The 24,952-nt window shown below is 35.5% G+C and overlaps 2 protein-coding genes across 2 annotated transcripts in view; one reads left to right on the top strand and one right to left on the bottom strand.

The window, feature by feature from the left end:
- Window positions 1-11,800: 11,800 nt before the first annotated feature.
- Window positions 11,801-14,503, bottom strand: LOC115986271 (probable disease resistance protein RF9). The gene has a single exon (XM_031109116.1). It carries the CDS (start codon window positions 14,501-14,503, stop codon window positions 11,801-11,803), a length of 2,703 nt encoding a protein of 900 aa, XP_030964976.1.
- A 5,421-nt stretch (window positions 14,504-19,924) lies between these two features.
- The window catches only part of LOC115986270, a 34,668-nt gene continuing 29,640 nt past the window's right edge, over window positions 19,925-24,952 (top strand). The window contains exon 1 of the mRNA XM_031109115.1: window positions 19,925-19,973. Coding sequence (XP_030964975.1) covers window positions 19,925-19,973 — 49 coding nt within the window. The remainder of the gene's footprint in view (window positions 19,974-24,952) is intronic.

The following is a 24,952-nucleotide window of genomic DNA, read 5'->3' as shown; positions in this document are numbered from 1 at the left end:
GTGTCCTTCAATGCTTTGCATGCTTGGGATCAAGATCCCAGGTACAACAATAGTGATTTTGCCATGGATAGTACCCATATGGTAGGCAAATGACTCATGATTTGTTGAAATTTTATGAAAGACATTTGGTTGCCCAACTCCCCATATGAAAATATTCCCCTTCTTCAACAGTTTGGATAGTCCACTAATGACCAAGGTTGGTCTTGGTGTGAACTTCCTAATGTAAGAAACTCTTTCTAAGAAGCTCTTTGAGTTCCCTGATCGTGGTATGCCTCTTCATGGTTGATATTGTTGTTGCCTTAGTTGGATCTATGAGGAGATCGATGTTAGGCGAAGGAAATTTATCCTTTGGATGTGCCTTATTTAGTTTGAAGGAGTTCACGCCAATAAATCTTCATATTTTTTCAATAGCTCCACCAGTTGCTCTTTTTTTTCTGTACTGACTGCTGATTAGGATGGGCCCTGGGTTCCTTGCGTCAGCCCCCAAGTTCACCTCTTCTAGTTTTTCCTTTGGTAGGATTTATGTCTTCCTTTTCATATCTGTAAGTTTCTCCAGGATCTTCGTAAACAGTATATTAGCCTTCCTCCTTCTTTCTTTTTCTGTCCAAGGGATCCCTCAAACCATGGGCATTGCTTCCTTCTTCTAGGATGGGAACCCCTCGGGATCCTGGAGATGGGAAATTCTGACTCATCGTATCCCCAGGTTCCTCCAGGATCTCTTCCTGGGCTATCATGTAAGATGGTGGTCCGAGATCCTCTTGTAGGCTACATTCAGGTCCCGCGTGCCTTCATAAGCAATATTCTGCTTTCCCTCCAGGTTTCTTCTTCTTCTGCGATAGGAACCCCCGGGATCCCAAATATGGGAGCTCCCTGGGATCCTAACAATGAGATATTCTTCAGCTGGAGCCGATTCATCATAAAGTATATTTTCCACAAAATTTACTTTGTGCTGGATGAAATGACTAAGATTGGCAGTGACTTTTGTGGTCTTCCCATTCAATCCCTCTTTCACGTACTAGTGATACATTGAGAGGATTAGGCAATAGTTGTGATGTCATGGTTGGCCTTTAGAGCTAGTTGTAAGTGTCTTCCAGTGGTCTCTATATCTCCTCCAAATCTTGTTATTTCCATAGGTGAGCCCAATTATTGAGTTGTAAGAAATGATAGATGTATTGTATAGTTGTTGAGCTTTCAATAATGTTGATTTTGCTACTAACTTGCAATATAGTGTTTCTATTGATTTTCTTCAAAATATATTTAAGGTCCACTGCATAATATGCTTTAGCCCCCAAGACATGAGGCGGTTGTTGAATCATGCTTGATCCACCTTCTCTTTATGCTATTATGGAACTTCTACCCATTTTCCGGATGCCTCCATTTTTTTTTTTTTCAACCATTTTACTTTGCTGGATTCGTGGAAATACTTCGCCTTTGCTGGAACTAACGATCTTTTAGGCTTTGTTGAAATTGAGGGTGTACTTAGCCTTACTGGAATTAAGGATCTCCTCAACTTTGTTGAAATCAAGGATCTCCCAAGCTTTACTTTCCTGGAGTTAAGGATCTCTTAAACTTTGCTGGAATTAAGGATGTACTCAGCCTTGCTGGAATAAAGGATCTCCTCAGTTTTGTTGGGATCAAGGATCTCTTCAACTTTGTTGGGATCAAGGATCTCCCAAGCTTTGCTTTCCTAGAGTCAAGGATCTCCTAAACTTTGCTGGAATTAAGGATGTGCTCAGCCTTGCTGGAATAAAGGATCTCCTCAGATTTGTTGGAACCAAGGATTTCTTAGGCTTTGTTGGGATCAAGGATCTCCCAGGCTTTGCTTTCCTGGAGTCAAGGGTCTCTTAGACTTTGCTGGAATTAAGAATGTACTCAGCCTTGCTGGAATAAATGATCTCCTCAGATTTGTTGGGATCACGGATCTCCCAGGCTTTGTTGGGATCAAGGATCTCCCAAGCTTTGCTTTCCTGGAGTCACGGATCTCCTCAGATTTGTTGGGACCAAGGATTTCTTAGGTTTTGCTGGGATCAAGGATCTCCAAGGCTTTACTGGGATCATGGAACTACTCCATTTTGCTAAACCCATGGGTGGAGCCAAGGAACTTGTCCATTTTGTTAACCTGCGCCATATGATATTATTATCAAGTTGCTGTAAAATTATTTAGCCCCACAACGTGAGGAAATTGCTTTGCTATGTAATTTACATTTCATCAAATCTCTTTGATTCACTTATTTCTCTTTCTTCTTTTTCTTTTTAAACAAATGAAACAATATCATGAATTTTTTTTTTTTAAAGAAATAATACATTAGCCCCCAAATGTGGGGCCATTTCTCTATTATGTAGCTCATACAATCTTCATTTCATCAATATATTTTATTTGTTCACTTCTCCATTTTTCTTTAAAGCAATGAGACAATATTATAATTGTCTAAATATTACTACATGATCCCCTGTTTTTCTTTTAAAAAGCAGGGCAATGATCTATTATGTTCAAATTGTAAAGCAGAGAAAATAATAACGCATAAAACTTATCTTGTGTTGGGAAATTCCCCAAAATTCCATATAGAATCTCTCGGTAGAACGTTCGTTGGAGGAACCCACACTTTTGGGATCTTGATGTTGAACGCACCAAGAGGAACTTTCCTTCCTCTAAGTGTTTCCTAGCTTTGGAGCCATGCTTGCGAAGGGACTGCTTTTTTTCCCTCTCCTTTTTCCCAGTCCCCAGCGGAGTCGCCAAAATGTGAGTGTGCTTTTTTTTTTAGCACACAGGCCCAAGGATCCTGGGCCAAATAGTTGTATTTTGGTGGACTGGGCTTGGTTCACCGCAGCTAAATATGGGCTGATTACGAACCAAGTTGTGCGCAAGTCACATAAATCTCCTCAAGGCAAAAATGCGATTCCTCCTAAGCAATAAAATACCATTATAAGTGTTTTAGTATCATAAAAGGATCCTTTACTCTTACAAAACAAGTGAAAGATGTTCATAATATTCACAATGAGAAAGATATTGAAATAGAATATTTAAGGCTTATCTTTTATCGTATAAACATTTTAAAGAATTCCTTCACTTGCTACAGCGGGCGTACTGTCATGGGATCCCGGGGCGTACTGTCGTGGGATCCCGAGGCGTATTAGGCCTGTAAGAACCCAGAATCTCTGGTTCTCTGCACTATTAGGATATATATATATATATATATTAATACACATACATATATGTAAGTGAATTTTATGAGAATGATTCAGCCACGAGGATCCTGGCCCCAATTCTCACAGACTTATGCTTTTGCACAAGACTTGTGGGATTTGGAACTCAAGTCTGAGTGGCTTTGCTTGGGCAGGGACTCAGCTTTACAAGCAAGAATATATATGTATTGAGCAGCAAGAAGCAGTAAAGAAATATGCAAAGTAATTGTTAGAAATTCTCAAATCAATATGAGATATTTCATTATTTTTCTTAATTGTGGATTACAAATGTGCTCACTAAGACGTGATACAAGGTTCAAATAAGCTCAAAAATTACAGACTTTGATGGCTATTCAAGCCTCTAAGACTTGCAAAGTTTGAATCCTTTTGAATCCAAGTATGTGCTATAGTGGCTGTTTCTGGGATACCGGGAGACATTCCTCTGTTTTTCTTAAATTTTACAGAGTTCTAATGACTCTGTTATGATATTCTTCCTACTGAAAATCCTCTCCCCTTCAACATGGGTTTTCTCTTCCTTTTATAGTGTGTTTTCTAGGGCTCCATGGTACTAGTGATTTCTCTCTTTTGCCCCTCAGAGCTCGTGCTATGACAGTTGCTCAAGGACTGGTCTCTTCCCTTTTTTCTCATAGTTTTCATCTTTTATTGCTGTTTCTCTAAAAGTCATTTGCTGACTTTCCATTCCGGGGCGTCCTCAGCAATTAGCCTTCAATCTCTCTTCTTTCAAGGTTTCTCATTTTTCAGAATTGGCTGTCGGTGTTATTTCCTTGTTGTCATTATTCCCAAATAGTTGGAATCTTTTACTACTGGGTTGAAAGTTCTCTTCCAGTTGCTTCTACGTATGATTTTCTCATTCTTGGTTCCTTGTGGTACAACTCCTTTGTTCATGAATGTTTGCTTTATACTTTCTGATTCTTTGCTACACCAGTGGGTACTTGAGAAGGACATCTCTGTTCTTCATTTCTTGTATTTCGTGGTACCTTTCTTGAGTTGTCTCAATCCTACAGTAGCTGTCCTGCATTACCTGAGGATCCCGGGCGTCTGGCAGCCTCTGGGTATCCCGGCCCAGTTCTTTCACTGAATTTTGCTGGACTTTTTAATGACCTTTTTGCTGGAAATCTGAACATAAATAGGGCCTTAATGTTGATTTTTCTTGCTGCTTGAATTGGGCCTTCTTTACTTTTCATGGAATGGGCTTTTTTTGTGAAATTTTAGCCTTCAACACACCTCAAATTGTAACAAGGGAGGGAGCCATTTTGAGAAACCTCTGTCTCTAGAAATTTAGCAACAACGTCAACATTAGGCCATTCAGCTTGTCAGGTTAGTAAGATAATTTGATTCTTTATATATATATATATATATATGTGTGTGTGTGTGTGTGTGTGTGTATGTATGTATGTATAGACAAAAGAAATATTATCTACAATAAAAAAATAAATTAAATTTTAAAGCCTATAATATTATTGGTAACATTTGTTGTAGATATTTCTACAAAAACCAAAAACTTAAAATAAAAAAAAATAAAAATCCAAAACTAAAAAGGTCGTGTGACAAGAAGATTAAGTGGATTAATCATATAATTAATTGAAAAGTAGATGTAAGCAAAATATAAATAAAAAGCTTAATTAGTACTTTTGCATTTCAAAAGGGAAAAAATAGACTTGGAATTAAAAAAAAAATTTAATATAAAAAGTTTAATAAATATAATGAAACGATATTTAAATAATTAAAGAAAAAATAATTTAATATTATTTTTTTAAGCCTCAAATAATATCAACTCAACTTGACTCTATTCAAGATTTAATACTTGAAATTGGTTAAACAAGTAACTCTGAAATATTTTGTATTGTTCACTTGTGGCATTTGTTTCATGATGATTGTTTTTTATCATTAGACCAATACATTAATTGATGGCACGTGTTGTCCATACTCCGATCTCATAGAACTATGGACACCTGATCCAAACCTACATTTGTCCTCCTAGGACACCCCCCTTTTTGTTTAAGAGCATGCTTGTTTGCCCCTGATTGGCTCTCTATGTTTGTGTGTCTCTTTGTATGCTTTCTTTTCCTTCTTTGTTCTCCCCTTTGCTTGTTTGCTGCTTGCTTTCCTTGTTTATTGATTGTCCAAGAGTGGAGTGAGGACACTTGGAGCAAGGGCACGACTCCCTAGGCATGAGCAAAAAGGGCAAGGATTCAAGCAAGAAGAAAAAAGCCCAAAAATGGCAATGTTCAGTAGACTAGAAGGCCTAGCCTCCCCAAGTGGTTACATCTTTCCCTCTCTCCCTTAGTCTCTTCTCTAGAGCATTGTATTAAGTTTATCATCATTGTACCTAGTTTTAGGCCTCATTCTTATGGTATGGAAATATTTGTTTTATATTTCTTGCACCTTGTTGGGCCATACCCTATGAATGTAGGCAATGGGTTTTCAAGGGGACAAGTAGATCGAACCATGTTCATCAAAAAGGTAGATGGAGAATTGGTTGTAGCTGATGTCATCATCTTTGTGTCTATGAAAGACGATCTGGCACATTCCTTTTCTAGCATGATGTAGACTAAATTCAAGATGAGCTTGATAGGAGAGTTGAATTACTTTTTCGATCTTCAAATTCGGCAAAATGAGTCAGGTATCTTCATGGTCTAGATGAGAAGCAAACTTTGCATGCATTTCCCTTCTCATTGATGGGAGGTGCATCAAGGTGGTACTATAGCCTTGATCCAAGCAAAACTAAGGTGTGGAATGAACTAGTGTAGTTTTTTGTGGGCCAATTCATCTTCAACACCATGATCGACGTGACTCTAAGGGATTTGGAGACTACCAAACAAGGTGTAGGGGAGACATTTTCTGAATACATGACTTGATGGAAGGCTAAGGTGTCTAGAATGGTCAATAGGCCAAATGAGAAAGACCAAATCAACATGATCATCAAGAACTTGCTTCTGGCTTGTAATATGTGCTGGACAAAATTTATTTGGTGATTTGTTGGTGCCTCCACAATTTGCACGTAATTTGACCTAATTAATCAACTTAAGTAATTGAATTAATTAATTGGGGTCAATCAATCTTAACCCAACAGAGATCGCTATTTTACTAAGTGAAGGTTCATTGCAAAGCACTCCTTCATGATGCATAATGACCTGTCTTTGCCTAGTAATCTCTCTTTAATTAATAAATTGTAATATTAAAATGAGTGGGGGATTGTTGGAGCATTTTAATATTATTTAATTAAAATTAATTTATATGACAATATAAAAGTAAAGATGCAAGAGTTAATATGGTAAATAAGGAGTTAATATAAATATTTAATCTTACATTGAAAGGGAGAGAGACTATTTTATTCTTTTTAATTATTGTGATTAATGGGTTAGTATGTATTGATTCAAATATTGGGTTAGATATGTTCGCAAGGGGGGCGAAGGGAGGAGGTGTCAAAAATGGAAATGAAACAACCTTTTGGATCCTCCTACTTGACAACCCATTCAGAATAATTACCATATCTGTTGGTGAGTAAATGACCCATACTAATACACCATTTTTATTATGGAAAATGAAGAGCCGTTAACCCACTTAATGGACTAGTCATTTGTCATTATTAAAAAACTACGTATCTCATCCACTCATTGTGTAACCCCAACCCGTCAAATTTTTGTCTAGAAATTAATCTTGTAAGGCCTAGAAAAAGGGAATGACAACAGGAAGGAAAAGAAAATTTGCCACAAAAGACAAGGACAACGTTGACGTTAACACCCAACCCCACCGTACCATTACCATAATCAAATCCAAGAAAACAAAGATTTTATATTATATATAGTTAATCAATCAATCAATTGATAAGAAGACCAAAAGATTATGGGAAATTAGGAAAAAATTTCAACTTCCATTAATCTTAAGTTTAACAAGTGGTACTAAGTTTGGAAGATTCTCATCATATATGCTGTTAGGACATATGTGATTCAATGTTAGGAACATATGTCAACATTTTATGTAATTGGCTAATCCTTTGACAAAACACACTTTACTTGTAATTGGGTAGATCTAGGATGTGTTTAATGCTTCAAGAAACAAGGTTTCAAGTTTAAGTGTTAAAACTATGCAAGTCTGTCTAAGAATCAAGTCAGAAAGTGCAGGATTTTAAAGCTCGATAGCTAGCATCTATTGAGGTTTAAAGAGAGTTGTTTTAGCCCAAGGCTCAATAGCTACTTTTCAGTTCTGATTTTCATCCAATCCGTGAATTTATGTTTGGGTTTTATTTTCTCACAACCCTAAAAATATATAAGGATTATTTTAAGGGCCGTAAAAGGTGACATAAGTTGCGCAAGAGCAAATTTCACAAGAGTGAAGAAGAGTGTGACCGAAAACCTAGTTTGCCCTAGTTCTGAAGAAGCTGCTGTGTTTGTACACCGTAGGGTTTTGTAACCAAGTAACTTCATGATCTTTATCATTTGGATGAACTGAAGAACTTTGCAGTCAACATCCTTCTCAAGTTGGTGATCAAGTCACGTACTGAGATCCGCACAATTGGTTAGTCACGTACTGGGAGCTGTGCATTGAAAGGAGAGATTGTCACTACAAAACAAGTCTAATTGGGTATTGAGGTAAGGGTTCAATTGTAGGTTGGTATAAGGTATTGGGATTCCTTTACTTGTAACCACTTCTTTGGATAATAGTGGATTCTCGAGAGTGGTGACCTTAAAATCACCCGGTGGGGTTTTTGCCGAGTAGGTTTTCCCCATTCGTAAACAAATCACAGTGTCAATTTATTTTCCGCTGCATACTTAGTATAATTGGTGATTTGTTTGTGCTACCAAGCACTTTGCATGTTAATTTGATTAATTAATAAATTTGGCTAATTAATCAATTAATATATCACAAGGGGCCAGTACATTTTTGGTATATCATATGCAGTAAACATAACCAAAAGCAAAGGGAATGTAGCAATTATAGAACAAAAAATAAAAATAAAAAGAAGATGAAAAAAAAAAAAACACTAAAACTGAAACTAGAACACAAACATAAATCACAAAAAAATATTCCGGAAACATATTTCCATTGTCTAAGATAGTAGCATAACTCCACAAATTTTATATTTATTTGAGTTGATCTTCATACCTTAGTGATCACTACTAGATTGAAATGATTGTGAGGTGATATAATTCAACATTTGCATCATCATATTGTCAAAATGTCTTCTTTGTTCTACCATTTGACTAACTTGTTGTTACTCAAAATGTCTTCTTTATTCTGCCATTTGAATAGCTTGTTCTTCCACAAAATGTCTACATTGATCTTCCATTTGGCTAGCTTGTAGTTCTAGCATGCTCTTGAGGTGCTTTACTTCTTCTTTCAATTCTGCATCAACCTCCAATCGTTTGTGCTCATATTCTTGGAGTCGCTTCTAAAGGTCATGCATTCTAGATGAGGAGGAACCCCATAATTGGGTAGGAGTGACACCAGTCCTAGAGCCATGAACTTGTCCATGACGCTCAAGTCTAAACACCTCCACAAACCTTTGGTCTTGAGATATTTGCAATGCCCCCTCATTCACTTGAGTAGTAAGATTCCTCAATGTTATCTAAAAAGAAAGTAACTATATAACTGGCTACAAAACCACATAAAAATATACTATCAATATTGATATATTTAGAAGATTTCATACCAATGCATCTTGTGTTGGCTCATTTACTACTTGCTCATTAGCTTGCACATGGGTGATGTCAAATAATTCAACTCTACTAGGGTGGTCGTGACCTGTCTTCTCTTTCTACCATTTGACAAAACAAATAAAAAGTAGATAGCAATTAAGTCTTTAACTAGGAGCAGATAGAAAGTACCCTTGTGACACAAATAAATGAAAGACTTGAGTAGTAAGATTCCTCAATGTCATCTACAAGGACTAATAAATACAAGCAGTAGAAGTAAAAGGAGAAAAGACTGTGTAAAAGATATTGGGTATAACTTGTAAAGGCCAAGGAATATGATTTACACCTTTATCTTTTTCTCATTGAGTATGAATTACATAAACTCTGTAAGTTGACCACAACACATAAGTTAAAGTGCAATGAGTAAGTTGAAGCAACTAACCCATTATACTGAGAATAAACTGCCAGTTCAGGTTCAATTGAGCAAGAATATATTAACATGTTGTCTAATTACAAATTCATATATTTTAGTAACCATATTCCAGAAGCTTAACAACTATACTTATTTATAAAAAGTACAGATACTGAAACCTGAGAGCTGATCAAGGTAAAATGAATAGCTTTAGACACGTCAACCTAGATATAACTTATAAGTGTTTTCTACTTATATAACTTAAAAGCCAGAATGAATGAGAGCTGTCCAAAATCTACATTCTACATTTATTTTCTTTTTACGCCAAAAATATGCTTTTGAACTTCTCAATAGACAAAATAGTTGGCATATACCTCTTCCGCACTATGTTGTTGGAAACTCGTTGAACCAGAAGTATGGACAATATCGTTTTTGTTCTGATTTTCCTTTTTTATCAAAGACATGTCCTACATTTAAGAGTGATAAGTATGCATCAACTAAATTTATGATAACATACTAACTAACCAAAAATTTCAGCCAAACACCATAAAAAGTCAGTCCCATAAACCCCCCCGTGAAATATACCCATAAACCCACAAATCCACAAGACAAAAGTTCGGAATAAATTTGATAATAAATTTTTTGTAAGTTCACCATATGACTATAAATTCATCATTATATAAATATATAATGCAGTAAGAGATAAACAAAATTTCCAGATAAACATGCACAGCTATCTCATTGATCCAAAGATTGTCTAATACAGTCATACTTAAATGCGTTGATTGGTACGTTGACAACTTCTAAACACCCTACTGTATTTCTCAGAAGACTTGACACTGTCTATTAACAAGACCACTGACTCCAAGCACAAGATCACCAGCAAAATAATATTATATCATCCAAAGTAGAAATAGAAACGAATGTATGGCTCAAATACAATTTAACAATTTAATACTTGCAGCTCTACCAAACCCAAAGAAGACAATTTATGCCATGTTAGTAATACTTACAACTCTTTCAGTTTTGAAAGTTTTCTAAACATATCACTCAACTGGTTATTCATTGGATTGTTAACTACCAGGATTTTTGTACCCATCAACAATAAAAAATGAGAAATAGTACTGCTAAAAACCAAGAATAACGAATGTTATATCCCTCATACGAGGATGGCTTGAAAAGAATATTACAAGAAGTTAAAAGATCGAAAATTTTCACTAGAATTTTGTTGAGAAAAATCCAATGGAAGATATGAAAGTAAACAAACAAAAACAAAGAGATAGATTCGATGGTGGGTGGAAGAATCAAAGAGATATACACCTCAATGACATATAATCATATCCTTACTTTTATCAGGTAAGGTAACAACAACCAAAACAGAACAAGTAACGACGTTAAGGTTAGAGTTGCAACAACCACAAATTGGGATGAATTTTGCACTTGAATCAACAAGGAAAGGAAGGAAAATTCTTTGTAATCATTTCCAAACAATAATTTTGTATTAATTGAATAGAGTTAGATCATGTTATGTAGTCCTCAACCTTTATCAACAATACTGCATCTATAGCTTCAGCTACTAGAGCGAAGTTTATAAATCACATGCCAAAGCCTATATTCACCAAAATTGAGCCCTAAATCACACGCCAAAACCAAACCCTAATTGCCACATTCAATCAACAAAAACAAAGACAACAACAAAAGCAATGCACAATATTCAATCAATACAATTGCATTACGTAAATCAAGATACGAATATAACAGATAATGAGTACATTAAAAAAAAAATACAATTGGAAGATTCATTAGAGGAAGTGACAGAGTACTACAGTTCTCGTCGGTGCTGCTGACCTTGTCATAATATTCCTCCTTCTGATTAATTAGAGATTCTCGCACATTCTAATGATTCATCTTAGCACACCAAAATTTTTGTAGAGAACATGCTAGAGAGAGCAATTGCTATAGAGAGAGAGAGAGAGAGCAATTGAACGAAAAAGAAATCGAAGAGAATAAGAGAGGAAGAGTCTAAACACTTTGATATCTTAGAAGTTTGAACGAAATAGAGAGGGTTTTTGTTTTCCAATCTTGTTTCAAGGGATGTATTTGAAAATTCTTTTAAAATTTTAGAGCGAAAACTTGTGGATGTGCCCGCCCTATTTTCCAGTACTTATTTCAACGGTGAGAAACTTATTTCAAGAGTTGTGTTAACTTATTTCAAAAGTTCTCAATAAGTCTAGTAATAATGTTTGTTTGGACCAAAAAAAAAAAAAAAAAAAAAGGTCGAAACAGGCTATGTTTCTTGTAGTATCTATGAAAACATATAGAATGAAAGTTTACTTTATAGAGTTGAAACTCTGGCCTAACACTTGAGGTTTGATAGATTTCAAATTCAGCATACTTGATGTGCATTGATAAAACAGGTTATCCAACTCTTACCTACATACTATAGGAATCCGAGCTTAATTTGTTATGCAGTGTAAGAGCAGTGACTCCTAACACAACATGGATCACACGCATATTTTGAATTGTAATGAAATAAGAAGAAATTGAACTACAGCAAATACAGAATAAATCTTTCATTTTTCAAAGGAGAAAAGTTCCAGTTGTTGGTGAGTAATTTGTCACTACCCAACCTTCTTGTAGCATCTTCTACAAACTCCTGCGGCATGTTTGTTAAAATCAATTCCTTCAGGAATGGTAGCTCTTCTAATCCGTCTGATCTTTTCAGCTTTTCACATCCTCTAATTTCTAATTCAAGTTGGGGCATGGAACCTTCCTTTATTGTCAACTGCTCAAGTCCATCTAGCTTCCACAATTTCAAGACACGCAGTTTAGGAAAATTCCCATGAAGACAAGTCATTTCTTTTCCTCGATAGGAGCCAGCAAAAAGTCTAAGGGTGTTCAGCTGAAGTAGCTTCCCTAGCTCCGGCATTGGGTCATTTTCAAGTTCAGACATCGACAATCTAAGGATTTTGAGGTTTCGGGGAAGGTTACCTATGTCATGGTCTTTTATCTTTCCAAACAAATATAAGCTCGAGAGAGACTGATGATCCTTCATAGGATGCAACGCCAGGTCTAAAGGTTGACCAAATGGATCTCTTGATCTCAGCCTTAAGGTTTGAAGGTTGCCAAGTCTTGAGATGCACTCGGCTGTTTTCACTGCTGATTCTGAATGGCATGTCAGTCCCAATTTCCTTAGACTAATGCAACTATTCAAGCCGTATTCCTCCGGGTCCGTAGAACCAATAAGAAGCCCCATTAAGGTGTGAAGGTTGGTTGAAGGCTTTTTTGATGGCTTTCGAATGGACACCTCCTTCATATAGAGATATCGAAGGTTCTTTGCCTTCCAAATGGGATTCGGCAAAGTGGTTATATTAGTGTACTTCAAGTCTAAAAACTCGAGACTTGGCAGATCCCCAATAGATGCCGGACATGAGTCCAGACCAGTCCACCGCAAGCCTATGTACCTTAAATTTTGCAACACCCCAAGTTTCTCAGGTAGCAAAGGTTTGTAGACACCCTCCAAATCGATCACCTTCAGCAGTTGAAACCCTCTCCTATTGGTTATTGTTTTAAGCAACATACCAATTTCCCTGTTGGATGTATCTTGTTTTTGGACGTCAAAAGACACGTAGGAACATAGATGTTTGATATTTTGGGATTCCATAGTCGACTTGGTGTCAAATTGATCTGCAAGTCTCCGAATATTAAACTTAGGCGATTCTGCAGATCTACAATATGACTTGCGATGGTGGATGTGAAGAAATTCTATATCCTCAACTTTCGGCAAGAACTCTTCATAGAGATAACTTGGCATACGACATGTTTTATGGGTTCCATCTGACTTCAAACTAGCTATTTCAATCATATTTCTACACACTAGTTCTTCCAAGTTTCTCTTGGCCACATCTTCAGGGACCTCGCTCTCATTAGGTGAAATTTGAACAAATCCCTCTGCAATCCACAGCCGCAACAACCTCCGAGTGGGGATTTCATACCCTTTTGGAAACAGAAGGAAATAAAGAAAACAAGGCTTTAAAACATGTGGTAGTTTTTGATAGCTCAAAGCTACAAAATTTGGGAGAGATGATTGACCTCCATCAAAATAATCAATTACCCATGACCACTCACTTGATTCCACGGTTGACAACACTCCTCCTAGTAGCAGGATTGCTGGAGGCAAACCGTGACATATTCTTAAAATGTCTTCTCTGAAGTTGTTTATGCCTGAGCTATTTTGTGGTTTACTGAATTTTTTTAAGAACAATGCCCAACTCCCCTGCTCAGATAACGGAATCAGATTCAATGGGCAATTCCATGGATCAGCATGTGATGCCACATTAGAGTCACGGGTAGTGAGGATGACCCTACTTACATTCACGGCGTCCGCAAAGGGATATGCAAACATGGACCAGACCTCAACCGTGGGGACATCATCCAATACTATAAGATACCTGAACTCCATTAGATTCTTGAAAAGCTCAGCACACAGAGTCTTCTCGCTCATAAGCTCTACATCCTTCAATTCACGAATAGGAATCTGTTTGAGTATGCTAAACAACAGATCCTTAAAATTGATATCCTCATATTCGAAATCCTCATGAACATGAAGCCACGCACGGCACGGGAAATGTTGACGAACATCTAGTCTGTTGTAAACAGTCCTTGCCATGGCTGTCTTACCAAGTGGTTTTTCACTGACCAGTGAAATCACACGGAGGCTTTTCTCATTGTCGTCAAACAGTTGACCTACTAGCTTCTTTTCCTCATCTTCACGTCCAACAAGTACTTCATCAGCGTCCTGATGATCATTATGTTGATGGCAGCAGGGGCTGTGGCGTTCTTCTCTCTCAGCAGTGTCCTGATCATGATCAGGATCACATATAGCTCTTAAGTTCTTTACGAATTTCATCATTTTGTAGCTGAACTGTAGCTGATGCCATGATGGAATTGGAAGCAGCTTTAGTGGTGTTTTAATAGTTTTAAAGATACCCTTTGGTCTCCTTTGTGCCGTGGTGAACAGGAAATTTTCAGTGATATTTTCTACAGAGTAAACAGTGCCTAGAAGCTGAGCCTTGAAGTCACTGGTATTCCCGGCTTCCAGGATGCGCAAAATTCTTTGAAGTTCCTCAATGGCATTAGCCACACGGTTTCTAAGTCCTGGAAAGACAAATCTTTCCTCATCAAGCAGCTTCTGTGATTTGACTAATTTCTCTAATAATATTGAAATGGGCACATCTGTTACCAGAGTCATAATCCTAAGGTTATGAATGGGCGGTTTTGGTTTTACCAGAGGGCCGAAGCACAGATCTGGAGATGTTTGGCTGAGAAGGGGTTAACAAAGAGTAAGTGAACTTTTTCAGGGTTCTGGTAGAATTTTGGGGGTGTTGGAGAGTTAGATTTTTCAAAAATTCTAGTACACCGAATAAACTGTAATTTATGTCACAATTGTAGACAGTGGATGAAGGAGGAAATGTGATAGATTCATGTGATAGTGAAATACAGTAAATTACAATATGTTGGGTAAAATGGTTAAATGCTCTTAAATTTAAAACTATGTAGCAAATGTCTTTCTTTTGAAACTATCTAGTGAATGCCCCTCTCTTAAAATCTGATTTTAGGGAAATTGAGTTCTACATGGAACTCAATTTTCTAATACACGAGTTCCATGTGTTTTGTTTTATGCTGGAGGTTGTTGACTTGGAATTTCTAATTAAAAAAGTCCATGTTAAACTCAATTTTAGTAAAATCAAGTTCTGTAAAAACACACACACACAAAAAAAGAAAAAAAAAGAAAAAGGAAAAAAAAAGAGCTTGATTTCTATAGTATCGAGTTTTTTGGAAATTTTAAAAATAAATAAAGTAGAACTCGATTTTTGTAAAATCAAGTTCTGTATAAAGTGTTTGGTGACTCACTGGCAAGTTGGCCTAGTCACGAGCCCGATGATGTAGACACCTTATTTTTTGTCCCTTACTACCCGAGCCCCCGTTCCTCAATGACAACATCACTCGGAGGGCTAGGATTGATTTAGGGCCCAATCCAGTAAAACTTTGACTTGAAGGATGTTTTGTTGAAAACAAATATGTAGGGAAAACCCTAAGTATGTACACACATATGCACACACATGCCTTTAAGTATGCGTACACATACATCTAGCATGCACATGCATGTAGGGTTTCTGAATACATATAAGAAAAGTTTTTGTACATAAAACCGTGTAGACTGAATCTCACATCGTTGGGGAGCCGCCCTACACCCCTCTATGATCACTATAAAAAAGCCCCAAAGGCTCTTTTATCAAAACACGCCAAATTCACTAGAAAACAGTGAATCAAATAGGGAGTTTTTATACTAAAACATCTTTAAGTTAAAGTTTACTTTGGTTAGATTAAAGCTCTATAGAGTTCTATTGTTAACATTGACGAAGGGAAAGGTCAAATCAAAGCTTTAAAGAGTTCTAGTGTTTGTTTGTTTTCTCCTATGTTTTATTGTTTTAATACCTCTGTCTTTAGTTTAGGTTGTTTAGTCTTTGTATTATAAGCATGATAGATTGTTAGTTTTAACGTTTTGATTATCTGTGCTTGTAGTTTTTGGGATTGTGTTTCTGGACGTGTATGCATGTGCAAGCTTCATGCATTCGTACACATACTCTTAGCATGCCTAGAAACCCTGATTTAGGTTCTTTCAAGTTATGTTCATTTTTTAAAATTCTTTCACATGTTTAGTCCCTGTTTGATTTAGTTTTACATGTTTAAGTCCTTAGGTCAGTAAGATAACATGTTTTGTTTGTTTTAATTGCTAGACGAATGATTAGGGTTTATGTGTCTTAAATAATAACATAAACATGCATTGATGAATAGGTACTGTGATGTCAAAAGGTAAATCATGCATATAAGTATGAACATGCATTCGGTTTGAATGGGGAGTATGACTGGATATTAGGATGCCATACTAGGCCGAAGCATACTTCCCATGAGAAAACCATTTACACCCTCTGCCCGATCCACCCTAGGTCGAGGCGTACTTCGCACGAGAAAACCATTCATAAAATGGTGTTTGCACCCATAGTGGCGACTCTACCTAAGATAGAGAAGTTTCACTCCAATGTATTCCATTTCCTAATCTTAGCAAAGGCTTTTCTTATGTTTTTTTGCACACACTTTCACTTGGTTATTTTGTCCATTTTCCATTGTTGGTGATGTGTGGGAAAGTGAAGGCTCTATTTCGGGCTAAGAAGTTCATCCTGCCAACTCACAATTTGTAACATTGCCTATTATGGGGTTTAAGGACAATAAAGGTTTGTCCACCAATCCATATGGGGTCCATTTAGGGTCAAGGTAGGAATAATGACCTACCTAGTTGTGAGTGACCTATTGATCTATCCCTTTTACTTTAAGGATCTTGCCACACATAGAGAGATCCTAGATACTATCAAAAAAGGGCACACTTTATATCTCTTGTTTGTTCAGTCATATATCTTGTGATCACCTAATTCTAAAAGACAAATAAAAGATTAAAATTAGGAGGATGACTCGAAAGTTATGCATACCCTAAGATTTTGGGAGGAAAAAAAAATTATTATATCACATATATGAGGCTTATCCTAAAGCCCAAAGATATATCTTAAATTGAAAGGTTCATAGGACATAGCCCATTTGCCTTCTTGAAAAAGAAAGTCATGGGCCTAAGGTAACAAATATGATGTGGGCCTATCATCCAAGATCCTACAAAGTCAAATGAATCTCTCTAGTTTTAGGCCCCCTTGTTGCATGTAAAGGTCAAAATGATAAAAGACTTATGGGCATTGAAAGGAAAGTCAAGGTGTATCCTAGTTAGAAGGCTACATCAAAAAAATGATGATGAATGAAATGAATAAAAAGAAGAAGAGCTCAAAGGTGATGAATACATTGTTGGCCCATATTTGAGACAAAGAGTTGGAAATCTATAACCACATTTTAATGAAAACCCATGAGTGTAAGATGATGAGCATTTTGTAAATGGACCAAGCCCTATGAAGCTAGGGGCAAGGCTCATGAGAGGGAAATGAGTGGTTTTGTAATTAGGCCTCCATTAAAATGAACTTAAAGACTTTCTTAAGGACATCTAAATAAAAGAAGCTTTTAATCTAGGATATGTACTTATCCTAAAGATGTCTTGTAGGATTTTTCCACAAGCCACAATGTCTAGCTGCTCAACTTAAAAGGAAATTGACCATGTTTTGATCGAAGTTTTCCTAGTACTGAAGGATGTTCTAGGACTATGGCCATCATGAGATTTAATTATTTCTCTGAGGTTGGAAGTGATGGATCATGGCAAGATCATGACTTGACCAATATAAAAGGCCCCATCAGATATCCCCTAACTTGCTTTTGGATTGAATGGGATCCTAATTCATCTCCTGATGAAGGGCAATGCTTTGTTTTGGCTAATGATGAGAAGGATGAGGAAGATGAAGGAGACAACAATGGGGAGCACTAGATTGATAGTGACCATGATTGGTCCATTGCTAGATCAGATTGTACCTTTTCTGATCAAGAAGCTGCCAATGGAGTTTGGCTAAAGCAATACAGGTATGGAATCCTATGGAGGAGGAAGATTAGACCATGGAGCTGAAAACCTAGTTCTAAAAAGGAAACAAGGGAGACACTACTAACATCTAGGAGGTAGAGGAGCATAATTAAGAGCCAAGTGATTTGTTTGCATTCATCTTGCCTATTGATGGGTACTGTTGCATTTGGATTTGGGTTAGTTTTTCTAAAGTCATAGGGAAAATATCCTGTAACACAAGTTCTAATGTACGTCTCACCATTTCTAATAAGATGTATTATGATTTGGCTTATTTTGATGTGTTGAATAAGACACAATGAGTGGAAGCGAACCCATAGGTCAAGCGGTCTTAGGTGCCTAACACCTTCCCAAGCTGTACCTAAACTCCGAACCCATACTCTGGTAGTAAGATCATTCCTTCCACGTAAGGGCATTATATAAATGGTTCCTAGGCCATAAAACTAGGTGGTGACTCCATTATCTTTTCTCTGCCCCAATCCACTCGGCCGAGGCGTACTCCCCAAGCCTCCCGCTATGGCCACCGATATCATTCGAAAGCCCAAGGTTGATTTAGGGCCCAATCTTGTAAAATCTTGACTTGGGAATTTTTTTTGGAAAAATAAAGTGATTTGTGGAAAAGAAAAGTGCCTAAAACCCTAGGTGTGCATACACATACACGCATATGCGCATGTACACTTAATGTATGCGTATGCATACTTAGGGTATGTGCACGTGTGCCCCCAGTATACACATGCATCTAGGGTTCCAGAATACATGTAAGGAAAGTTTTTGGACATAAATTTGTGTAGAGTGAATCCCACAACATTTGGGAGCGATTTTACACCTATCTATGACCACCATATAAAGCCGTAAAAGGCACTTCTACAAAGGAAGACGAAAATACAAAGAATTCACTAGAAAAGAGTGAATCAAAGAAGGAGTCTTTGTATTAAACATCCTCAAGTCAAGTAGATTTGGGGGTTTTAGCCCTTTTGCGAGGTCCACACTTTACTAGCCTTTCCGTTTAGAACCTTGTCTATAGCTTTCCTAGATTATGGTTCCTTTTCTTGTACCTTACTTGGGCCACACCCTCTAGGTGTGGTTATGTCTGCTTTTCCTTTTTGCTCTGTGTGAATGCATTGTGCATGCTATGTATGTTGTTAAAAAGGTAGTCATACACTTCGAATGATGGACATACAAGTTTAGGAAGGCAACCCTCCTTAATCGCAAATGTTCTTAACCTTGGAGTGAGTATACATTGAAGGCTTGTACTGTAGGTGTATATTCATGCTTCATTGGGTGCATGACCTGCCACATGTGCGAATGCCCTTATCCATGTCAGCTAATGACATCGGTTTCCCCGTGTATATAACAAGAATCATGCATCAAGATTTTGTTATCATTTATTTATATTAGGAAAAACGACATTTTTCTTAGCCTATTATCTATATATATATATATATATATATATAACCGAAGCTTTTGAAGCTTCCACATTTTTCCATGTCAGCACAACATTAAAAAAAAAATAATAATAAAAAATAATAAAACAAAAAAAATAAAACACTACCCGACTGCCATTACCTTCCTCCCACACAAAAATAAAACACTACTTGACTGCCTTCTCCTTTGACGCTCTGCCATTACGTTCCTTCCACATGAATACTCTGCCATTACCTTCCTTCCAGCTCCTCCTCTACGAGCTCCACGCGACGACAATTCCCTTTCCACGGAAAGACCCAACATGCCTATTCTCTGCCTTTTCCTTTCCACAGCAAGACCCAACAGACCGATCTGACCCAATAGACCGATCCTCTGCCTCTCCCTTTCCATGGCAAGACCCAACTGTCCAATTCTCTGTCTCTTCCTTTCAACAGCAACACCCAACAGGCCGATTCTCTACCATTTCCTTTCCACGGCAAGACCCAACAGACCGATCCGACCCAATAGACCGATCCTCTGCCTCTTCCCCGATCCGACTCATCCGATCCTCTGCCTCTTCCCCGATCCGACTCATCTGATCCTCTGCTTCTTCCTTTCCACGACAAGCCCATGGCCACAGATCCCACTATACCCATATCCACTTCGCTCAGTTTCCACTTTTCCCCAGCCCATGACCCAACAACTATGTCGATCGGCAATGCAACCGACCCAGCCCATCGAGACCGGCCCACAGGTATTATCTTATAAACCTATAATATATATAACTTTTTTTTTTCTGAATCCAAACTCTATATAGATTAGGACTCTATAACTATATATATAAACCTTTCACGATGCTTTTTTTTTTTTCACGGCTATTCAATTTCTAGGTTTATTGCTATTGCCTTTCTCTTCATTCATTTCCTCCATTCGAATCAAAGTTAAAGGTATGCTATTTGTTTTTTGTGGAAACTGAGCTACTATTTTAGTGTGGATTTCTTAACTTTTTTTTTAATTTTAGTTATATGTTTATGTTTTTGTATGGAAACTGAGCTATTTGTTTTTTTGTTTTTTGAATTTTAGTTATATGTTTTTATGTGTGGAACTGAGCTATTGGTCAATTTTGAATTATTTTTGTGTGGAAACTGAGCTATGATTTATTTTTTACCCCAGCCTATTTTGTATTCTAGAGTTGATTGAATTGTAGTTTTTGTGCACACACTTAGATAATCAATTTGAATATATGTGATTATATGTTTTTGTGTGGAAACTGAGCTATTGGTCAATTTGAATTGTTTTTGTGTTTTTTGAATTTTAGTTATATGTTTTTGTGTGTGGAAACTGAGCGAGGTGGAGTTATTAGCTTGCTTCCAAATAATCTTAGCGAAATTGGTGTGGAGTACGTTAAGGTTAGTTATTCATTATATTGTTCATACTGAATTATACGTCTTTTTTTTTTTTTTTCTTTTTCTTTACATTGTGTTTAAATCTGCTTTTATGCTTGGAGTTATTCATTCATGATACCTACCATGGTTTGCCAACTTGTAGGAAAATAAGCTTGCCCTGAGAGAAACTTTATTGAAATATGCACAAAACTTACACGTTTATATATCTCAAGCATTCATTAATGCAATATTTCAATTAAGAGGGTGATTGAGGAAATTGTTTCAATAAGTTATCTGCTGAATCAGCAATAAACAAAAAAAAATTATTTCCCAGTGCACTTTTGTTTCAGCTTGAGCATAGTATATCTGCTGCATTTTTTTTTTTCAATTTGTCAAACCAGTGCCCAGCAACCTTTTTTACACGTTTTTATTCTTAGCTTGCCTTGAGAGAAACTTTCTTGAAATATGCACAAAACTTACACGTTAATATATCTCTAGCATTCATTAATGCAATATTTCAATTAAGAGGGTGATTGAGGAAATTGTTTCAATAAGTTATCTGCTGAATCAGCAATAAACAAAAAAAAATTATTTCCCTGTTCACTTTTGTTTCAGCTTGAGCATAGTATATCTGCTGCATTTTTTTTTCCAATTTGTCAAACCAGTGCCCAGCAACCTTTTTTTACACGTTTTTATTCTGAATATTATACTTACTCTAACCTCCATGTATCCAAGAATTTTGATCAAGCTCAAATATGCGGTTTAAATTGTGTCCATGATCCAATGTTCTATTTTAATATTACTTTTAAATCTATAATAGTCTCAAGTCAAAGTTTCTTTATCGTCTATTTTTAACATCTTAAGACTTTGTTGGGTTTGAATTTGTTTAGTGGAAACTGAGCGAGGTGGAGTTTTAATATCATAGTATATTGTAGTGTTCTGTTCACAAATTTGGATTTTTTTTTTTTCTATTTGTAAGTAATTTGTGTTTATGATGAAGAAGAACTAGACATTCATGATCCAATGTTCTATTTTCATTTTACTTTTGAATCTATAATAGTCTCAAGTAGTACCAAATACCAATCCTTAATTTTTTAACAAAAAAACATCAAATAGTAACATTGTGTGTCAAGATTTTTTTTTTTTTTTTTTTTTTTGTTCGTTGTATATATGTGTACATAATAACGATGTTTCTTGGCTGTACATATGTTTTTGTTATTGGCTTCTCACAAGAGTTTGATAGAATTCCTAAATTTTATATATCTCTAGCATTCATTAATGCAATATTTCAATTAAGAGGGTGACTGAGGAAATTGTTTCAATAAGTTATCTGCTGAATCAACAATAAACAAAAAAAATTATTTCCCAGTGCACTTTTGTTCCAGCTTGAGCATAGTATATCTGCTGCATTTTTTTTTTCAATTTGTCAAACCAGTGCCCAGCAACCTTTTTTACACGTTTTTATTCTTAGCTTGCCTTGAGAGAAACTTTATTGAAATATGCACAAAACTTACACATTTGTATATCTCTAGCATTCATTAATGCAATATTTCAATTAAGAGGGTGATTGAGGAAATTGTTTCAATAAGTTATCTGCTGAATGAGCAATAAAAAAAAAAAAATTATTTCCCTGTGCACTTTTGTTTCAGCTTGAGCATAGTATATCTGCTGCATTTTTTTTTTTTCAATTTGTCAAACCAATGCCCAGCAACCTTTTTTACACGTTTTATTCTGAATATTACACTTACTCTAACCTCCATGTATCCAAGAATTTTGATCAAGCTCAAATATGCGGTTTAAATTGTGTCCATTATCCAATGTTCTATTTTCATATTACTTTTAAATTGTGTTTGTGATGAAGAAGAACCAGACATTCATGATCCAATGTTCTATTTTCATTTTACTTTTAAATCTATAATAGTCTCAAGTAGTACCAAATACCAATCCTTATTTTTTTAATAAATAAATAAAAAAACAAACAGTATCATTGTGTGTCAAGTGTTTTTTTTTTTTTTTGTTGGCTGTATATATGTGTACATAATAATGATGTTTGTTGACTGTACATATGTTTTTGTTATTGGCTTGTCACAAGAGTTTGATAGAATTCCTAAATTTTATATATCTCTAGCATTCATTAATGCAATATTTCAATTAAAAGGGTGATTGAGGAAATTGTTTCAATAAGTTATCTGCTGAATTAGCAATAAACAAAAAAAATTATTTCCCTATGCACTTTTGTTTCAGCTTGAGCATAGTATATCTGCTGCATTTTTTTTTTTCAATTTGTCAAACCAGTGCCCAGCAACCCTTTTTACACATTTTTATTCTGACTATTATACTTACTCTAACCTCCAAGTATCCAAGAATTTTGATCAAGCTCAAATATGCGGTTTAAATTGTGTCCATGATCCAATGTTCTATTTTCATATTACTTTTAAATTGTGTTTGTGATGAAGAAGAACCAGACATTCATGATCCAATGTTCTATGTTCATTTTACTTTTGAATCTATAATAGTCTCAAGTAGTACCAAATACCAATCCTTATTTTTTTAATTAAAAAAAAAAAAACAAATAGTGTCATTGTGTGTAAAGAGTTTTTTTTTTTTTTTTTTGGCTGTATATATGTGTACATAATAATGATGTTTGTTGGCTGTACATATGTTTTTGTTATTGGCTTCTCACAAGATTTTGATAGAATTCCTAAATTTTATATATCTCTAGCATTCATTAATGCAATATTTCAATTAAGAGGGTGATTGAGGAAATTGTTTCAATAAGTTATCTGCTGAATCAGCAGTAAACAAAAAAAATTATTTCCCTGTGCACTTTTGTTTCAGCTTGAGCATGGTATATCTGCTGCATTTTTTTTTTTTTCAATTTGTCAAACCAGTGCCCAGCAACCTTTTTTACACGTTTTTATTCTGAATATTATACTTACTCTAACCTCCATGTATCCAAGAATTTTGATCAAGGTCAAATATGCGGTTTAAATTGTGTCCATTATCCAATGTTCTATTTTCATATTACTTTTAAATTGTGTTTGTGATGAAGATGAACCAGACATTAATGATCCAACGTTCTATTTTCATTTTACTTTTGAATCTATAATAGGCTCAAGTAGTACCAAATACCAACCCTTATTTTTTTAATAAAAAAAAAAAAACAAATAGTATCATTGTGTGTAAAGAGTTTTATTTATTTATTTATTTATTTTTTTTTTGTTGGCTGTATTAATGTGTACATAATAATAATGTTTGTTGACTGTACATATGTTTTTGTTATTGGCTTCTCACAAGAGTTTGATAGAATTCCTAAATTTTGTATATCTCTAGCATTCATTAATGCAATATTTCAATTAAGAGGGTGATTGAGAAAATTGTTTCAATAAGTTATCTGCTGAATCAACAATAATCAAAAAAAATTATTTCCCTGTGCACTTTTGTTTCAGCTTGAGCATAGTATATCTACTGCATTTTTTTTTTCAATTTGTCAAACCAGTGCCCAGCAACCTTTTTTACACATTTTTATTCTGAATTTTATACTTACTCTAACCTCCATGTATCCAAGAATTTTGATCAAGCTCAAATATGCGGTTAAAATTGTGTCCCTTATCCAATGTTCTATTTTCATATTACTTTTAAATTGTGTTTGTGATGAAGATGAACCAGACATTCATGATCCAATGTTCTATTTTCATTTTACTTTTGAATCTATAATAGTCTCAAATAGTACCAAATACCAATCCTTATTTTTTTAATTAAGAAAAAAAAACAAATAGTATTATTGTGTGTCAAGAGTTTTTTTTTTTTTGTTGGCTGTATATATGTGTACATAATAATGATGTTTGTTGGCTGTACATAAGTTTTTGTTATTGGCTTCTCACAAGAGTTTGATAGAATTCATAAATTTTTTATATCTCTAGCATTCATTAATGCAATATTTCAATTAAGAGGGTGATTGAGGAAATTGTTTCAATAAGTTTGCTGTTGAATCGGCAATAATGAAAAAAAAAAATTATTTCCCTGTGCACTTTTGTTTCAGCTTGAGCATAGTATATCTGCTGCATTTTTTTTTTTTTTTCCAATTTGTCAAACCAGTGCCCAGCAACCTTTTTTCCACGTTTTTATTCTGAATATTATACTTACTCTAACCTGCATGTATCCAAGAATTTTGATCAAGCTCAAATATGCGGTTTAAATTGTGTCCATGATCCAATGTTCTATTTTCATATTACTTTTAAATTGTGTTTGTGATGAAGAAGAACCAGACATTCATGATCCAATGTTCTATTTTCATTTTACTTTTGAATCTATAATAGTCTCAAGTAGTACCAAATACCAATACTTA

This window comes from Quercus lobata, chromosome 4, assembly GCF_001633185.2.
Source record: "Quercus lobata isolate SW786 chromosome 4, ValleyOak3.0 Primary Assembly, whole genome shotgun sequence".
Classification (NCBI taxonomy): Eukaryota; Viridiplantae; Streptophyta; class Magnoliopsida; order Fagales; family Fagaceae; genus Quercus; species Quercus lobata.
The sequence above is the reverse complement of the archived record's forward strand: the minus strand, read 5'-3'. Positions and strand labels throughout refer to the sequence as shown.

Coding starts and splice junctions, on each gene's coding strand:
- LOC115986271 (XM_031109116.1), bottom strand. CDS start 14,503: ATGACTCTGGTAACAGATGTGCCCATTTCAATATTATTAGAGAAATTA.